At 39.4% G+C, this 17,380-nt stretch overlaps 2 protein-coding genes across 2 annotated transcripts; one reads left to right on the top strand and one right to left on the bottom strand.

The window, feature by feature from the left end:
• Nucleotides 1–602: 602 nt before the first annotated feature.
• LOC119556750 (transcription factor SOX-10) lies at nt 603–14,987 on the bottom strand. Its single transcript, XM_037869175.1, has 3 exons — nt 14,689–14,987; nt 4,044–4,190; nt 603–2,720 (listed from the first exon to the last, which is right to left on the bottom strand). Exons 1-3 carry the CDS (start codon nt 14,886–14,888, stop codon nt 1,466–1,468), a joined length of 1,602 nt encoding a protein of 533 aa, XP_037725103.1. The 5' UTR covers nt 14,889–14,987; the 3' UTR covers nt 603–1,465.
• LOC119551506 lies at nt 8,130–8,839 on the top strand. The gene is made up of 4 exons (XM_037860880.1): nt 8,130–8,189; nt 8,242–8,397; nt 8,448–8,615; nt 8,684–8,839. Exons 1-4 carry the CDS (start codon nt 8,130–8,132, stop codon nt 8,837–8,839), a joined length of 540 nt encoding a protein of 179 aa, XP_037716808.1.
• Nucleotides 14,988–17,380: the final 2,393 nt, after the last annotated feature.

Below are 17,380 nucleotides of genomic sequence, written 5' to 3'. Positions count from 1 at the left end.
ACAGGCGCAAATTGAACTTAAGCTTCCAAATTTAAATAAATAAAATAAATGCCGTGCTAAATAAAAAATTCAAAAGAGGCAGGCAAATAAAAAAGAACGCGTTTGAGGCTGAGTGTGATTTTCATTTTGTTTCAAATTGTTTTGCCAGGCGAAAAACGAAGTGAAGTACCCGTTTGGTGGACGGGTGTTAATTTCATTGGAATTTATTTTGGTTTTACAACGGTTACAGGTGCCACACGGCCCAGGTGTAGACACTAAAAACCAAATATGGACTGCAGAGTGTGGGAAACTGTCATAGGCCACGCCCAAACCGAGTGAATTTCTACCCTCCCCGGGTTGTTTGAAATTGGCCAGTCTACGTTGCCTTGTTTCCAGGAAAATCTGGTATTAATTCCATTTACTGTCCAACTGTAAATTGATACAAATTTAATTGCTTACCTTTGGCAAGCTCCTTTTTTCCTTGAAACTAAAATTCAGTGTAATTGGCTTAGACTTTTAAATATTTATTTTTCAGAAGATTTAATATTTTTCATTTTGTAACATTTATGTTTTAAATTTGATACCCTTTATAATATATATATTTATTTTACTTCGACTAACTTTAATAATATTGCTCATACATTTCCGTATACTTTCTTGCCAATACTAGGAAATATGTTCTTACATTTACAAATTATAACTACTAGTTTATATTGCTTCCAATTAGCTATGAACTCGGTATTCTGGCCTTCTCACAACATTGTTGGCCATTTCCATTTAGATTGTATGACCATTGCTTATTCTTCGATTCTTTCTGCAATTGCATATTGATGGGGAAAGGAATAATGCAGCCATAAACGAAAATCGCAGCGATTAGCTTAAATTGCAGGGAATCTTCAAAAAGACCCTCGAGCCAAAAACACACACATGCACAATCACCCACCCACACAGACATTGCACAGACAATAAACCAATAAACGAAAGCCATCTAAGTGACCCATAAAGAGGGGCAGGAAACGGAAGTGAAAGGGGGTGGTGCACTGAGAAAAATAACAGCGCATCTTACGCTTTAACTAGCACAAAGTATGGAAAAACTATAAAAGATATGGTATAAATATTTAATTTAGTATTCGAATAGCCTAGTATGATTTAAGATTAGAACAAACATATCAGTAAATCAATTTACCATTATAAAAACAAATCATAACAATTTTGAATATGTAGCCCTACTAGTTTCGGCCGTGCACTGATTCTTATTTTTGGGGTTCCATATTATATATATATAAAATAAAGGAATTATATAAAATTTAGTTAGGAATGTAATGCCATTTCTCTTTGAAAAACTGAGTAGCGGATTTAGTCCCCAAAAGTGTAAGATTCTTAGGAATGTCGTGCTTAGTTCCTATGAATTTCTGTACAAAATTGGAACACAAATGTAGCCCCTCATTTTTCCTGTGCCGAACAACAAATGTGCAAATGAAGTAGCTTAGGGATTGACATAAGTGTAAGTGCCCCACAGATGATGCTGCGATGGATTCTGGTGCTGCTGCTCCTGCTGCTGGGACTGCAGCTCCTGCTGCTGTGGAGCGGGGTCACCCAGAGTGCGGGTCAGGGAGGCAGTGGCATACGGTTGCTGGGGGCCAAAGTTCGGGGTCTGCTGGCCGGAGGCTGCCGGGGAGTACCCCAAGTGGTCGTAGTACTCCACCACCGGTTGCTGCGAGCTGGCACTGGAGCAGGCCGAGGAGAGCGAGGCGGAGGAGTTCAGAGGCGGCGAGTGGTGCAGTGGTGGGTGGGGCTGTGGATGGGGGTGGTGGTGCAGCGGGTGATGGTGCGCATGGTGGTGCTGCGTCATGGGCAGCATTTGATCCATGAGATACTGGTCAATTTCCTTGGGATCGATGTCGGTGGCTGCCGCCGCTGCTGTTGGCTTGTAATTTAAGGCTCCACTGGCCTGTGACGCCTGCTGCTCCTCGAACTGCCCCCCGTTTGCGGGGTACGAGTAGCCGGGGTAGTTCACCCGACTGCCCGCATAGCCGCCCACATACCCGTTGATGTTCTCCAGGAAGTCCATTTCCTGACCCCCGCCCACCGCCGCCGCCTGCCCCTGGTAATTGACCTCACCCAGGGCCACGTATTCCCGGCCAGCCTCGAGCAGCACTCCATAATCATGACCAGCGTTTCCAACCGGCTCACTTAGTTGCCGCAGCAAAAGACTGGGGTTATTCCCAGCTGCTGCTGCGGAGGATTTCGCTCCCGAGGAGGCTCCACTGTAGGGCGTGGCCGGGGGCGTCAGGGAGGACAGCGAGCTGGTGGTGGAGCAGGGCGAATCCATTCCAGCCTCGATGAGACCCTGCTCCATCAAACTGGCCGCACAGGCACTGTTCAGGGATTTCATGAAGGCCTCATTACTGAAGACATCCGACGAGGAGGAGCCCGTGCCCATATTAGAATTCGAGAGGGTCGAGGGGCAGTTTCCCAGGCCAACTGCATTTGATTTTCCAGTCCGCCTCTGGCCATTTGAGTTGCTGCTCCTCGGCTTCCCGGAGTGTCCCGGATTGGCGGACAAAGTCATTTCTGGGCCCGGGGATCCCGATCCCCCCTCTCCGGCCTGCTGGCTGGGCACTATGCGCGCCTTTTTGCGCCTGGGCTGGTACTTGTAGTCCGGGTGCTCCTGCTTGTGCGTCATTCGAAGCTTCTCGGCGAACTCCATAAAGGGCTTCTTGTCGCTATCCTTCAGATTTCTGCAAGGGGAAGAGGGGAAATAGTATCAATGGGGCACGAAAGGTAATTCCAGTTATTATGTAGGATCTGTTACATGGCTTGCAAAACGCCAGGAGCTTTAAAAGTGTGCTTAAGAATAGTTACATTCACATAATATGAAGAAAAATTTAAGTCGATTAAAGGTATATTAGAAAACGGTAAAAATATCTGTGGTGAATCTTAAAACATGTCAATATTATGGTATAAATAAACATTCTTTAAAAAGAATTCGAACTCATTTATAAAACTTCCAAGATCGATAAAAATAACCTTAATATTCTTGGAACTGGGATTCTTAAAAAAAATATATATCTGTCTAGAACTGACCTTTACAAAGCCCAATTTAAATTACCAAAATCATTTTGAAAACGTTTAAAAAATCAATCAGTTAAGTTAATTCCAGCAAGTTAAATGCGAAACGGAAATATGTCCACTAAATTATAAATGTGCGATCGCTTGATTTACTGGTTCCTACTCTTAAAAGCTTCAAATCTGCCGCAGATCTTCTTTTCCATGATTAATGCAAAACTGTCAGGCCAAAAGGCGATCTGCGACACAGCGGCGTCGTTTTCATATATTGTTTGTAATAAAATATTGTCCAGTCTGAAATTAAAATTTCACAGTTCAGTGAGTCGGGCGACTAGCGATAAGAAGTGGAGTCTTTGGGTGATAAGAAGTCGAAACATCCGCCTTAACTAATTGGGAATGCGAGCTGGACCGTTTGGTGGACCCATAAATAAACCCTGTTTAATTGACTGTCACTGCGAGTATTTCCCTTTGCGATGCACAGAAATCTTAAAAAGAATTCAATGGAATCAAAATAGAATTCGACTTCTCCTTGACAGTGTCAGGCTAAATTTAAAAAAATATCAACTAATTTTGTTAAATTAAGGGTGTTTAAACTAGTAAATCAGCAGTAGCCTTTACGCAATGCCCAACAGGTGAGCCTAATGTATTTAACCCAGCTTCCTAGATATTCATCTGACTTTATTTGCTCAGCTCCAGTTGGGTTTTCCTGGGAGTGGCTGATACTATTTCCCTGGCACCCCGAGAACTGTCTGCTGATGCAATTCGCTGTCTCGTCGAAAAGCCCTCAACCAAACTCGGAGGGGATTCCCCGCTCCCTCCGGATGCCTTCTTTGTCTGGCCAAGAAGTGGAGCTTATAAAAGACACTTTTCAAGTGGTCCATGCCCCAGCGTTTACGCAGCCAGAGACGTGTCTCGTTTTTTCGCCTCCCCTCTACTTTTCCCCCATTCCGATGGTGTATATATAGTACCTATATCTGTGGAGGACTGGTACTTACTTCCACAGCTTGCCCAGCGATTTGCTTAGCTCCGAGTTCTGCAGATGAGGATACTGTTTGGACATGACCCGTCGAGCTGCCTGGGCCCAGACCATAAAGGCGTTCATGGGGCGCTTGATGTGCTCCTTCTTGCGGTCCGTGGGCGCCCTGAAAAGATCAAAAAATAAGTAGGAAAATCAGTCAGGAGCTGCAGTGACTTGCTGGCCGGGTAAATAAGTTTTCATTAATTGCAAAAAGACGTCGCAGACCGAAAAACGGCACAACAACGCGTAATGTCAAACTGAAATTTGCAATTAAAACTTTTATTTGCCGTGGTAAATAGAGAGAAGAAATGCCATCAAGGCCGGAGACCAGAGAAGTTCATAAAGTGCAGTCAAAAGTGTATTTTTCAAGAATCATGAGCAACGGGCAGCGACAAAAGTGAAGTGCAAACAAAAGCAATCAGCAAAATCGTGCAAAATTCCAGAGCAGCGAGCTTTTCGTCGGTGGCCAAAAATCTATTTCAGCAATGTATGCAAAATAGCACTCGGAATCCTTTAAGTGCCTGCCAAAACTCTTGACTTTGCATAAAGTATGCAACGAGGTTCCTCTATCCAAGTCCATCCATTTGCCTTTTCGCGCGACTTTCAAGTAATTCCATTGACAAAACGATACAAGCTCGTCCAAGTAAAACCATTCTATGTATTATGGTATCGCATATACAAAATATAATATGTTTACTCGAAGTAAAATATAGAGATCTCAAGTTCCTTTGATAAATAATAATAAAACATTTTTCTCTTTTACTAGTTTTTACACTAAACACCTTCTTTTGATCTACACACTTTATATTTATTTCAGGAAAATATACCAACTGAGTCCAAAATTCTCGGTAAATGTTTAAATCGCAAATTATATTTTTGTTTTATTTATAGTAAAATTATTTATCTTACCATTTTTATATATTTTTCCCAGTGCTAACTCTCTCTAACTCTCATCGCATCACCCACATTGTTTTTATCTATGCATCCATTTTTATTTAGCATGTCGAGCACCGAGAAATACAACGAAGACAGAGATTCAATCAAAGAGATAGGCCTTCCAAGGGGGCGGAACACTATGGCACAATGCCCGAGATTTCCTTTGGCCTGCCCACCTTTTTAGGAGCCTCCTATATTGAATTATTTATCCTAAGTAAACATGATCAGGGCAAGAGATTTGTTAGGTAAATCTTTCAATTGAGTTGGGTGTGCGTGTGCTAATGCCTTTGTGGGCGAGTTATTCGATATGCCTGGCTGCATTCTATGCTTGGCCGGAAAAATGGGAGAAATTGTTTTCAATCAGAGCGAATCATCAAGCAGGTGCTCCTTCTAAGTCCTAGCACTCAAATTGAAACGAATCTCAGAGGAATAACATAAAATATATAGAAAAGTGGTCAGCATCAGCTTTCATTTTGAACACTTATTGTATCTCGTGGGTTGCAATTTTGTCTGGACTTCATAAATAATGCATTTATGTATTAGATATTTTAGTAAATACTTGAAATCAATCAATTAAGATATTCATTTAGTAAAATATCATTTCAGCGGTTCATTAAACTCTATAAAAATATATTTCGATCGATTGTTCAAATTTCAGACATTGTAGATGCTTAATTTTTCTTTCTAAATTTGATTATTGTGTAATTTTAAATTTCAGAATCAATATCAATAAAAATGTAATCATGTGGAAAGAAAAACTTGAATAAAAACAAAAACCTTCACCTCCTTTGTTGAAAACGTAAAAGCTACTGTTCATTGTTGTTCTATGTTGCTGAAAATCAACAATGAACTATAATATTTCGAAATTGGGTGAATTTTACAATGAGTTTTGTCATGTGGAACCAAAATCTGATACTAATTTGGCGAATTTAGATGTTGGCTCAGTTGACATTTAAGTGCCTAAAATGTCTATATTATGTCTAAGTTATTTGTTTCAAAGATAGATGAACACAAAAAAAACAATCATCAAAAAATATTTATTTGTTGAATTAAGTACTTGATAATATTTGTATGACCTTTATATACATTGAAACCGACATTGAGTAAAAGGTACCAAGGCAAAATCAAAAAAATGGATTTAATTTCCCTAGGTTGCGTGAAAATAAATCAATATTTAACGTTTCCCTTTTAAATTTTTTTGTTAGCCGCTTTTTGCCTGGGCTTAATTACAAGTTCGGCCGAGCTTATTAAGCGATTAAAAACGCGACCGGAGGCCAAATGGACAGCGTCTTGGGGTTTGTTATCTGGCTTTTGGTATCGTCGGCGTCGTGACCCCGCCCCCTGCCACTCCCCCTCGCCACCCGCCCAGCATCCTATATAGCCGCCCTCCCCCGCAATTCAAAAGTATCTGCCAGTATATATATGCAACTCTCACGCTTGACAGCACGCTAATCAGAATCAAGTGATGTTCGTTTTGCTGCACTCAGTTCTTGGGACTTGGGAGGTGCAGTATTCCCAGGCCTACACTAGAAGAAATCATGGTCTTATTCGATGAATTTCGATTTTATTTTGAAATATTCAAAGGAAACTAAAACAACATACTGTAAGTAATATCTTCTTTTGGAAAATATTCTTGTCTATTTTATTTTCAAAGAACATTGTTTTCCAAAATTTGAAAATATTAATACTAGATTGGATAAAAAAAGAAAGATATGGAAGAATAGGTGAACATATTAAAAAACAGTTGTATTTTATAAGTTCCCAGTCAAGATATTGTTTAAACCAAGGTATATTTACATACTATAAACTTATACATTTGACTTACAACATTTTTCCACGTGCACCTTGGAACCCCCAGTGATATATATATAGCAGATCCCCGGGGCACTTGGCAACTCAAGCACGTCTTCATTATTTGCTGCTGTTGTTGCATTCGGAGATGCGCAAATCTCATTAAGTGATATCTTCAAGTGGCCGTTAGCTCATGGGCAAATATGAGAAATGAGCGGAGACTGCAAGGAATTTTGAATTTGCAGCTTTCCATTTTTCGCATATGCCAGAGATACAAAGATGTGAGATACACTTTGGCTTTTGTTGCGCATCTTTTATCAGCAATGGGCCATTTGCCGCTTTTGTTATTAAATTTTACGACGGGTGCGGGTGTTGGAGATGGAGGAGGGATCCCAAATATTTACAGCTTTAACACGAAGCTGTAAACATGGCACGAAAATTCCCATTTCCATTTCCATGCCCATTTTCATTTCCAATTTGTAAGCGCATGTCAAAAAGTGGGGACAAATGCGCCTAATTAGCGGCGGAGACGTCCCAGCGATTTTCAAAAGTTCACAAATATGAAATGTATCTAACAGATACAGCGCGTGTAAACAAATTGCAGGCGTCGTTGTTTTCTTGTATTTTTTGTATTTTTCGTTTTCATTTTCTTATTTGCTTAGGCAGTGCCCACATTTTCCCACGCAGCCGCCGCTCTTTTTACGGCACTTTTGTCAAACAAATTTAAAATGCATCCAACGGATGCAGTCGCCTGTTTGCTCTGCGGTCGGTTGCCTTTCTTCTTTTATGTTTTCGGATTGTAGACCTCTAAGTTCGTCCGAAAAGGTGGTCAAACAGCAAGGAGCCCTGATAAGGTGATAAGGTGCTTGTACTGCCCCTTTTTCTACCGCAATCTGGGGGATCTGCTACCGTGAGATTGCATCTGAGTTTGCTCAGCCTGTGTGGCTTGTCAGCTGCACTTGGAAAATGGTATCAGATACAGGGAAATCATTCAAGTAAATACATTTAATTAATAAATACCTGACACCTCTTAAGGTTATCAAATTAATTTAAAAACAGATTATAGAGAGACTCCTAAGTTAATTTGCCTTAAAAATTGAATGGTGGCATATTTAACCAACTATATTTGTTTTTAATTATGTTCTCTTAACTTACAATTAATTTAAGCTTAATGAGTTTTCCATATCCAACTGAGTAACTTTAATGTTTCGTAAAACGAAAATATTATTGTGTAACAATCATAATTTCATCGCAAAGGTTAATCGCGTGGAAAGCAGACATCCGAAATTGTAAATTAATTTTATTTCATTGCTCAGTACGATTTCGACGGTTTAAAATGTCAAACAAAGAGTGCTTAATTTTTCAGCTAATTGCCATTCTATTTTTAGTCGCTGAGGTCAGTGTGGTTAATTTTATAAATTCAGTTGTTATGTAAAAGAGTTTTCTAGATAACTTCTAAATTCGAATTCACCAACGTGAAGTGTACAAGCTTGGATAAGGAATTTGGGGATTTCGAACATTGTTACCTGAAGTCGGTAAATCGAAGCTATAAATATGTTTCAGTCAAGTACAAGCTGCTTAAGTCGCCAGTGACTAAAATAAAGGTAGGTGGTCAATCAGAGCTGTGGTATTGTTAATCTTCCTTTTATTCCAGGTGAATATGGCCATGTTCAAACGATTCAATGGCTACAGACCATTTATGTACAATATCACTGTGGATGCCTGCAGATTCCTTAAAAACCGAAAATCGAGTCCCGTTATCAACTTTTGGTTTAACGTTATTGAAAACTACTCGAATTTTAATCACTATTGTCCGTATAATGTGAGTATTTTTTCAGACAACTATGTACCAGGTACTTTGTACCTATAACAACAATATTTTATTTTTAGCATGATCTATTACTAGAGAAGCTTCCAGTCGAAACTGTGAACTTTCAAGTCACAGATGTGCTGCCCTTTCCCGAGGGAGATTATCTTATCGAGACCAATTGGATTGCCTATGATATAAAAAGGGCTGTGCTCAAGTTTTACGGCACTATTTCTTAAATGTATGTAAATTACTTGTACTTTTTATTTGTGTTTGTAAGGATTTGCTCGATATACCATAACACAACAGTAAAAATATAAATATCGTTTATAATTTTGCTATATTTAAATAAGTAAGCTGAATGATATGCTATGAAACAGATAATGATAGGTAACATTTAAGAAATCCTTTTTTCTCTCAGTGCCCTTGAACAACTTTGTGTGGTTCTGGTAACAAGATAAACATCTCGTTATTGGCCACTCTTCTTAGGTCAGGGATCAATGGGAATGGTCGGACTTATTGGAAACTTATCGGAGTGAAGCGTCCACACATGGCGACCTCTTGAGAAGCGGCCTTTTGAGCCCTCCCTTTCTATTTAAGCCGCCTCTCGGCCACTTCATCTCGATCCCATTCTCTGTTATCATTTCATTTGGCCACGTCCTCAACCATTTCCCCATCCAACTACCACGACCACTCTCATTTTCATTTTCATTTTCTTGTTTTTTTCAATTTCCAAGTCAATTTATTTTTACAGCGCACTGCTCCGCACTCGAGGAAAGTGACAGAGAGTTCGGGGATTCCCCTGCTCCACTGACCAGCTGGGAACAACTGGATAGGCGTGAAAGGATCCAGGAAAAGGGGGCGTGGCAGCCGGGGATGGGAACGCAATGAAGAGCGACAGTTTAAGTGGCGTAGAGGAAAGAGCCCTGCATCATTCTGGCTTTTGTGGGTGTTTTTTTTCTTTTTTGGGTGTTTCGGTGGGTGGTTGCAGCTACAATCAATGCTGTCAGCTGGATACATGTCCCTGACATTTGATGATTGTCGTGTAGTAACCCTGAATCAAGCCCTCAGCCAAAAGACACTGTACAGCCAGAACACTTCGTAAATATATACCGAGAATATATTTATAATACCATTAATGATAACTAATGGAGGCTTTTTGCGAACAATGTAACCTACATTTTTATTTTATGACTCATTCCTTATAGAGGAAACAGCCAATCAAAGTAAATATTTTAAATGTGCAAATCTTAAAAATGATAATTTGTTTGTAGACTGGTTTTAAATCAATGAATGACTCACTTCTAATCAAAGCCAGTTAAATATTTAGAATCCAGCCCCTTGAATTCGAGCGAATTTGCATGATTCACCTAAATGCAAAGCAAGTCTACGCCAAATATTATTTATTACTTCCCGCCCAGCAATGTTTGCCTGTTTTCTAGTGTAACGCGGAATCTCGCGAAAAATAAAAAGTTCGCTATGAATTTTCACACCTATTTTGCCGCTGGCGATTTTCCCGCCCGTCCATCGAGTATTTCTGCACGGGATATCCGGTAGACTTTGGCAGCCGAGGAATAATCGCGTGGGCGCACACCCTCCGTGGAAACTGCGGCCGCAGGACTCGGATTCCCCCAGGAAAGCGAAAGGATACAGGATGGGCAATGGCAGCGCCGCTGAGCCATTGAACCCTTTTTGAATGGCATATCGAGCGGATTTGCGCCGAAATGTGCGAGTACTTCGGCTAAAAGCTTATGGCCGGATCAAATGCGCCCTCAATTTTATGCGCCAATGTTGCTTAATATTTGGCAAAATACCCCGAGCTCAGCAAAATATTAAAGGTTAACTAAAAGTTGGGATACCCTACAAAGTCTATTGTATCTACACTATTTAAATTGTTTAAATTTTAAATACTGGTTTTAAAGGTCAATGACAAGCTAACTTTATTTGTGGAATTGTTTGGTATTTACTCTAGGAAATGTACCGATAGTCTGAAAGTGGATTTCCACTACCTTTATAATAATTATCAACCTATTAAAAATATTATTCAATCAGCAAGTAAAGTAATAAAAAGTATTTTAGCAATAAAAAAAATACTATGTGTATATAATGTTATTATTGAACAGAATTTATTTAAAAGCTCATTCCTTAGTTCATTGTAATTTATTATTTTTTAATTATCCTTTAACTGATATACCCCATTTAATTGAAAGCCCCTCTACAAATATGGAAAAACGGAGCTCATCAAATCGATGTTCCACTTCATTTCCGTCCCCAAATTTCCCTCCTCTTCGGACAGATTTTGGCGGAATCCTTTGAGCCTCGCTGGCTTTGGCTCACATCGTTCCGCCGACTTGGCTTACTTGCACTTTAGCTGGCTGGCAGCCTTTTCGGCCATTGTCGCGCTCACCTGGTCATAAAATTGGACCATCGATGGGGACTACAGAACGACGACAACACCTCGGGGAGCTGAGCTGCCAATGTTTTGTAAATTCCTGTTACTGCAACAAAAAATATGCAAATCGAAAGTCTAGGCTGAAAACTTTTTGGCCAGCATTTGTGGCTATGGGGCGGCAACAAAAAAAAACAGCGGCATCAGCAGCAACAAAATCAATATTTGCCTTGTAAGCCGCACGTGTATCTGCTCTTGTTGTTGCCGCTGCATAAACTTTTACCGGCCACCAAAAGCTGAGGTTGCTGCTCCTCAGGGCGGACCTTCGGGGGCGGGGCACCACCAGCATATGGGGGGTTTTACCAACATGAGGTGGAGCAACAGCTAGGAACATGTTTGCCGGCCCCCTTGGCAAGACCAACAGCCGAAAACCCTTACACGGTGGAAGTAAAAAAAGGGTTAAAGGGTTTAAATACTTTTCAAAAAATGTAAGCTAAGATTATAGTACAAATTCAAACTAGTGATATCACATTATTTCTAGCTATAAGATTAAGCACCTTAATCATATCTTAAGAAATCGTTTTATTATAACCTTATATATATATATATATACATATATATATATTTATTATATATTTTATTTCTCTGCTAAAAGTATTTACAATGCCTTTAGAAGAAAAAGGGTTCTAAATCTTTAAGATATATAAATTTATTAATTCTTTTATTAATAAGCAAACTTATATATCACAAATCATATGTTCTTAAATGTATATATATAAATATTTGGTTACACTGGTACCTTTTTCACGTCTTTAAGAACTTAATAACTCCCTTTGAGGCTTAGATGCACTATAGAATCGTTCTACCCCTCACAATATGTGTGGATATGACCCACTGTCCCCCGTTGATGGGTTGTTGTGGTTGGGGCTTCCTTCATGGGGAAGTGGAAGAGTGTTTGGTTAGGCTGCCCGAGATGACTTGTTGGGGCCATGTAAATTGACTCGTCGCAGCACCGAAAGAAGAACTATCGGATGGAACAGGGGCTGGGAACCGAGGCGGAGCGCTACCCACCTGGATTTGGAGAACTATACATATATGATAACACCTCGGGCCGGACACGCAGATAAGCAATGAAGTATTTATAGGGTCGCCAAAGTCCTACCCGAAGTTCCCTCCTCCTTATTGAGGCCCCATATCTAATCGAGGCAAGTAAATAGAGCATGGCGCATAAGAAGGGGTTCGCACACGGTATCTGTATTATTTAATAACAAACCCAAACCCTCCTATGGGTGATACCTTATATATCGTGCGACGCCGATCGTCAGACTATTCAAGTGGCTTCCCAGCACTTTTTTGTTGGTCTTAAGTAACAAATTCTCAAGTGATTCACGCGAAACACATTTAACAAAATCAAACAGCAATATAATGTTTGCGGTCTCCCCTTCGCCAAAAAGTGGATCATAAAAAATTAGCAAAGGAAGCCACAAAATGTTAGATTTAGTCGATACTTGCTATGCGCTTCTTTTGGTAAAATATTTCGATATTTTAAAAACTAATTTAAGTGGGCATCATTTCCCAAGATACATTTTTTTAAGTTTACACATTTAAAAATCTTTATAAAACTGGTAAAATTTTATATACCAATTTTAAGGTCAGAGTATCTTACAGTTACAAAATGCTCAAAAAAAGAGGAAACGGAAATCAATTTCTGCTGTCAATCAACGCAAACAGTGAAGCAATTAAAAGTATCTCCCACCAACGCTTACAACATTTTTTCACCATTTAAAAGATTTAATTTGAAAGGTGACAGGAGTAACTGGTAATCGGTGAAGTGAGCGGGGACTTGGGGGAAGCGATGTGCATTTAAGCGATTTTAAGTGGAAATAAACAAGGCTCATAAAGCGCAAGGTAAACAATTTCCACAGTGGTGGAGGGGATAGTGAGTGCAGGGGGGTTCGAAAGGTTTGGTAGGGGTTGGTGGGGGCTGAGGGTACCCCACAGCGGATAGATAAAGGAAAGGAAATGGCGCTCATATCCTTGTGCAAACACACACGTGCTCTTGACAGCGCTTTCTGCGCATTTCGCAATGAGGGTAACTGTGCCCAAGGATGTTTGTCCCTGGACAGCTGAGAACCAGACACTGGGCGAAAAGGGATGGTTAATCAATAATATATTACCTTTTTTACTATAGCTAATTTTCCAAATTTTTAAAACTTCTTGAAATGATATAGCAACTTTTTAAAACAATAATTCTTAATTTTGCAGTATTATTTGAGTTATTTTTGAATATTCTTCCTTTGTGAACTTATACCACTCTTATAACTTTTTTACTAAAATGTAATTCATCTTATTCTGATCTTAATTTTAAAATTAAAAATTCTTCTCAAGTGTAATCTCTGCCCAGTGATAAGCAACGTCGACGAAATAGAGAACAAAGCGAGCAGAGGCGGCCGACAAACTCGGATAAGACTGGGACCCCTGCCGAAAGACCGGAGGTGGAAGCCCCGACATTTGCTAATTGCCGGTCAAACAGAGAGATAGAGCTGCCAAGGATCTGGAGAATCTGGAGTCTGAGGGATCAGAAAGATCAGCCGCGGCCGCCACTCGTCTTTCTCACGACCCAAAGTACTACGAGTGTACTCCAAAATAAGGAACCCACATACGACATCTTGTCAAGTGTCAACTCCCCGGTTCGCTTGAGTTAAGATCTGCTGTGGCTGGGACCCCTCCCTCCCCGAAGACCCCATCCCCCCACCTTGTTAGCAGTTAGCATCTTTACGCTAAAAACATATTTATTCGCTTTTTATGCCTGAATTGATTTGTCGTCGTCGTCTTCATCTCGAACACTTTTTGTTCCACTCTGCAAGACACATTTATTGAGGCCCGTATTTTGTATCTTTGTATCTGGTGGCTTGTTATTGCCTCTTCCTATTATTTCTGCCTTTGGCCAATTTGTTGTTGCCGAGGTTTGTTTGTCTAATATGTGTGAATGTGTAAATTCATTTATATTTACATATGCCGGCAGATTCCCAATCGTTTTCCCTTCTTTCTCCAATGGCAATACTTCTCATTTTTCTCCCTTTTGCGGTTCGCCAAGTTTGTTTATCCAGTTAAATAAAAGAAAACCCACGTATATGCATATATGCCTGGAAATTGTGTTAATCAGCGAACTCATCGAAGGTTGGTTAGTCATTCATTGCTTATTGGTGGCTCGAGGCCCCAGTGAGGACTCAATTTGCTCGCCGGGAGATGTGAAGAGATTTTTGGGTGTTCTAACAATAATGAATTGCTTAAAGATAAGCTAACAAATTATTTTCTAAATGGCTTGATATCTTTTTCATTTAAGCATTTTGTGTTTTATATCATAATCTTTAAATTGTATATTTAAGTTTATGATATGGATATTTTAGTTGTTATTCTTTTACATTTTTATGAAAACATAAGAGAAATATTTGAATAAGTTCTATAAGTATGTACTATTTATCTTGATGTTTTTAGATATCTTTATTATAACAATAAAATGCTGTCCTTAAACATTTGTATCATACTTAATCAGCACATCTGTCCAAATATAAATTTATATCAACGCTTTTATAATCATGATAAGACGGTAAAACTTCTGTGTTGCTGATAAAGAATATGATACATCCGATTTATAATAGAAATTTTACTTTCTTCGATTTTCGTAAGGGGACTTACTTGGCCGATGCCTGAACTAGGTTCCAGTCGTAGCCCTCGAGGACCTTCATCACCGCAGTGGTGATGCGTTCGTCCTCCTTTCTGCCACCTTGTCCTTGGGCCTTTTTCTGTTCGGCTTTCAAGGCATAGTTGGCGAGGACGAGGGTTTCCACCGGCTTTGCACGATCCTTGGAACAATTGGAGCTGGCACTTTCGCTCATTTTTCAACGGCACTTAACTAAGTTCTTCAATTTAATTAGTTCAACCACTGTCATAAACCTCTCCGTGTCACCAAACACGATTTTATCCTTCAGTTTCACCCACGCAGATCTCGGGAATTTTTAATAGAGCTTACGATACGGCTAAACTCTAGACGCGACGAGGTTGACGAGCAAACTGCGACTGATCTTGGGGATCGCTGGGCTGTTTCCCCAAGACGAGCTCGGCAATCGTCGGATTTTTAGACGATCGTGGCGATAAGCTAAAGACGGTGGTTGGTTGGATCGTTAGTTGTGTCTTGGGGGTGGTGGGGTCTTTGGGGGCGGAGAGACAGTAATACGCGGCGGGGGCGAACATAAAAATCGCGGCGGTACGCGTGTAAACATTAACATGTTCATGTGAAATTAGGTGGTTCCAGAGCGGAATCGAAAAATGGAGGGGGGTTGACGACTGTCGCCGACAAACGAGTGGGTAAAATGTATTTCCGTATTTCGACTTCTAAATACCTTGTAATTAAAGATTTTTTTTCTTTTAAGTCTATTATGTGTCATTATGCCTTCTAAATGTTTGATTTCAGATTATATAATATAATTTTTTAGAAAATATTTAATTCTATTTAAAATTCTTGGAAATTAATTTTATTTTAAAACACTACTAATTATAAGCAACTTTAAACCTATTTAAAGTGGTTACCCCATTTATAATTATAATTTTGTGAGTATTCAGTTTGGTATGAAGTTTATTTTCCAAGCTAGATATTTTTTCAAATGCAATACAAACGCAACTTACCCAAAATTCCAAAGACCCCAGGATATCTAAAGAGAGGGCCGTGTGATGGGCAAAACAGAGAGACATAAATCGAAATGGAAACAGAAACAGAAATTAGTAACACTTTACAGCCACATGTGGATTTATGACACCTCCGGAGACATTGGGTTAAGGGGTAGAATCTCGGGATCGTTAGAGACCTGCCACTTGTTGCAGCTGTATTTGGATATTGGATGGGTAGTGGGGATGGGAAAGGACCGGTCCTGAATGAGTACAAACACCGAGAATTGGGGCAGTAACGACGGCTAATGAGAAGCCGATAAGATCATTAAGGATTTAAGGGTTAAAAGAGGTGAATGGTGATACTGAATGAGGGAGGGGGTGGGAAGTGATCGATGGGTTCTCAGGGTTGACAGAGCTAACTATGGGTAAATAGAAACTAAAATTCATGAACTATAAAACATTTAAAAATACGCATTATAATAACCGGTGTTTAGTTTCAATTCAGCTTTTAATTTATGGTTTTTAAATTAAATTAACACATCCGTTATTAATATTATAAGGAAATTAAAAATAATTTGGTTACAAGTTGTCCCAGTCAATCAATAGTGTATAAGAGATCTTATCATAAGGGATCATAAGTACTTACAAAAACACTTACTGATGTATTCAAATAGGACATTTTTGTAGCTAGTCGTTTATATAAACATACAATAGAATAATAGATAATAAATATATAATTGATGCTTGAAAAATATAGAAAATGTTCCTTACTTTTGTCAAATTAAAATACAAAGCCCTAGCAGCTAAAATAGTATTTCAATCAAGTGATGACCTATTTTACTTTGCCAGTTAGAGCTTAAAAAAGACACCAGGAAAAATGTAAATTATTCACCAGTTTATTGGTAAACCGTTTAATAAAATCGGATAGAAGTCAAGATCAGGTGATCTGGTAAGATCTTTTCATAACCACTTTACACTAGATTTTACCTGGGGCTCAACACGATCCGAAATCGTAAAATCCAAAGAAAACACCCTTGAAAAAGAAATGAGCTGGGCGGGGAACGGAGAGCTATTCATTTCTCGATCGTAAAACATCGAAAACTACAGTTTGGTTACGCTTTTGTTTTCCAGCTGGTTTCAACTGGAAGTTATGGTAGGAAACCAAATCGGTATCTGCATCGCATAACTTTTACCCGCCAAATAATTCGGGGGGTTTTTACAACTTTATAATTTTTACAACTCAATTAACTTTTTTCAAACGCCGCCGGCGCGGGCAGACAAATCGAAGTAACAAAATTAAACAATAAAACAGAGAAATGCATAAATGAAATCATAAATACCTAGGCCGTTTCAGTTTGAGATACTTTTATGCCAAGTGGGGAGATGAAATCGAACCTGAAAACTGACGTCAAAGCAGCGCCCGTTTTTTACTCTTTTTTGGAAGTGTCATAAAAGGCATCAAAATGAAAATTATACGATACTCCATAAAAAACGAATGAAATACAGAAAATACAGTTCGCTGAACTGCAGCGACTGGAAAATTGATTCGCGTCTAGGAAATTTAATGGGCGACCATCTAACAAATTCCCCCAGTCCGCGTTTAAACATTTTTTTTCTGGACCGGCGAACTTCAAAGCACGGCAACTTGTTGATAACCAACTTGCGGAAAAAACGAGCGAAAGAATATTTTGAATTAATTAAAAATATTTGCGCTTTATAGAAA

This window comes from Drosophila subpulchrella, chromosome 3R, assembly GCF_014743375.2.
Source record: "Drosophila subpulchrella strain 33 F10 #4 breed RU33 chromosome 3R, RU_Dsub_v1.1 Primary Assembly, whole genome shotgun sequence".
Lineage (NCBI taxonomy): Eukaryota > Metazoa > Arthropoda > Insecta > Diptera > Drosophilidae > Drosophila > Drosophila subpulchrella.
Note: the sequence above shows the minus strand (reverse complement) of the source record. Positions and strands in the feature narration are given on the sequence as shown.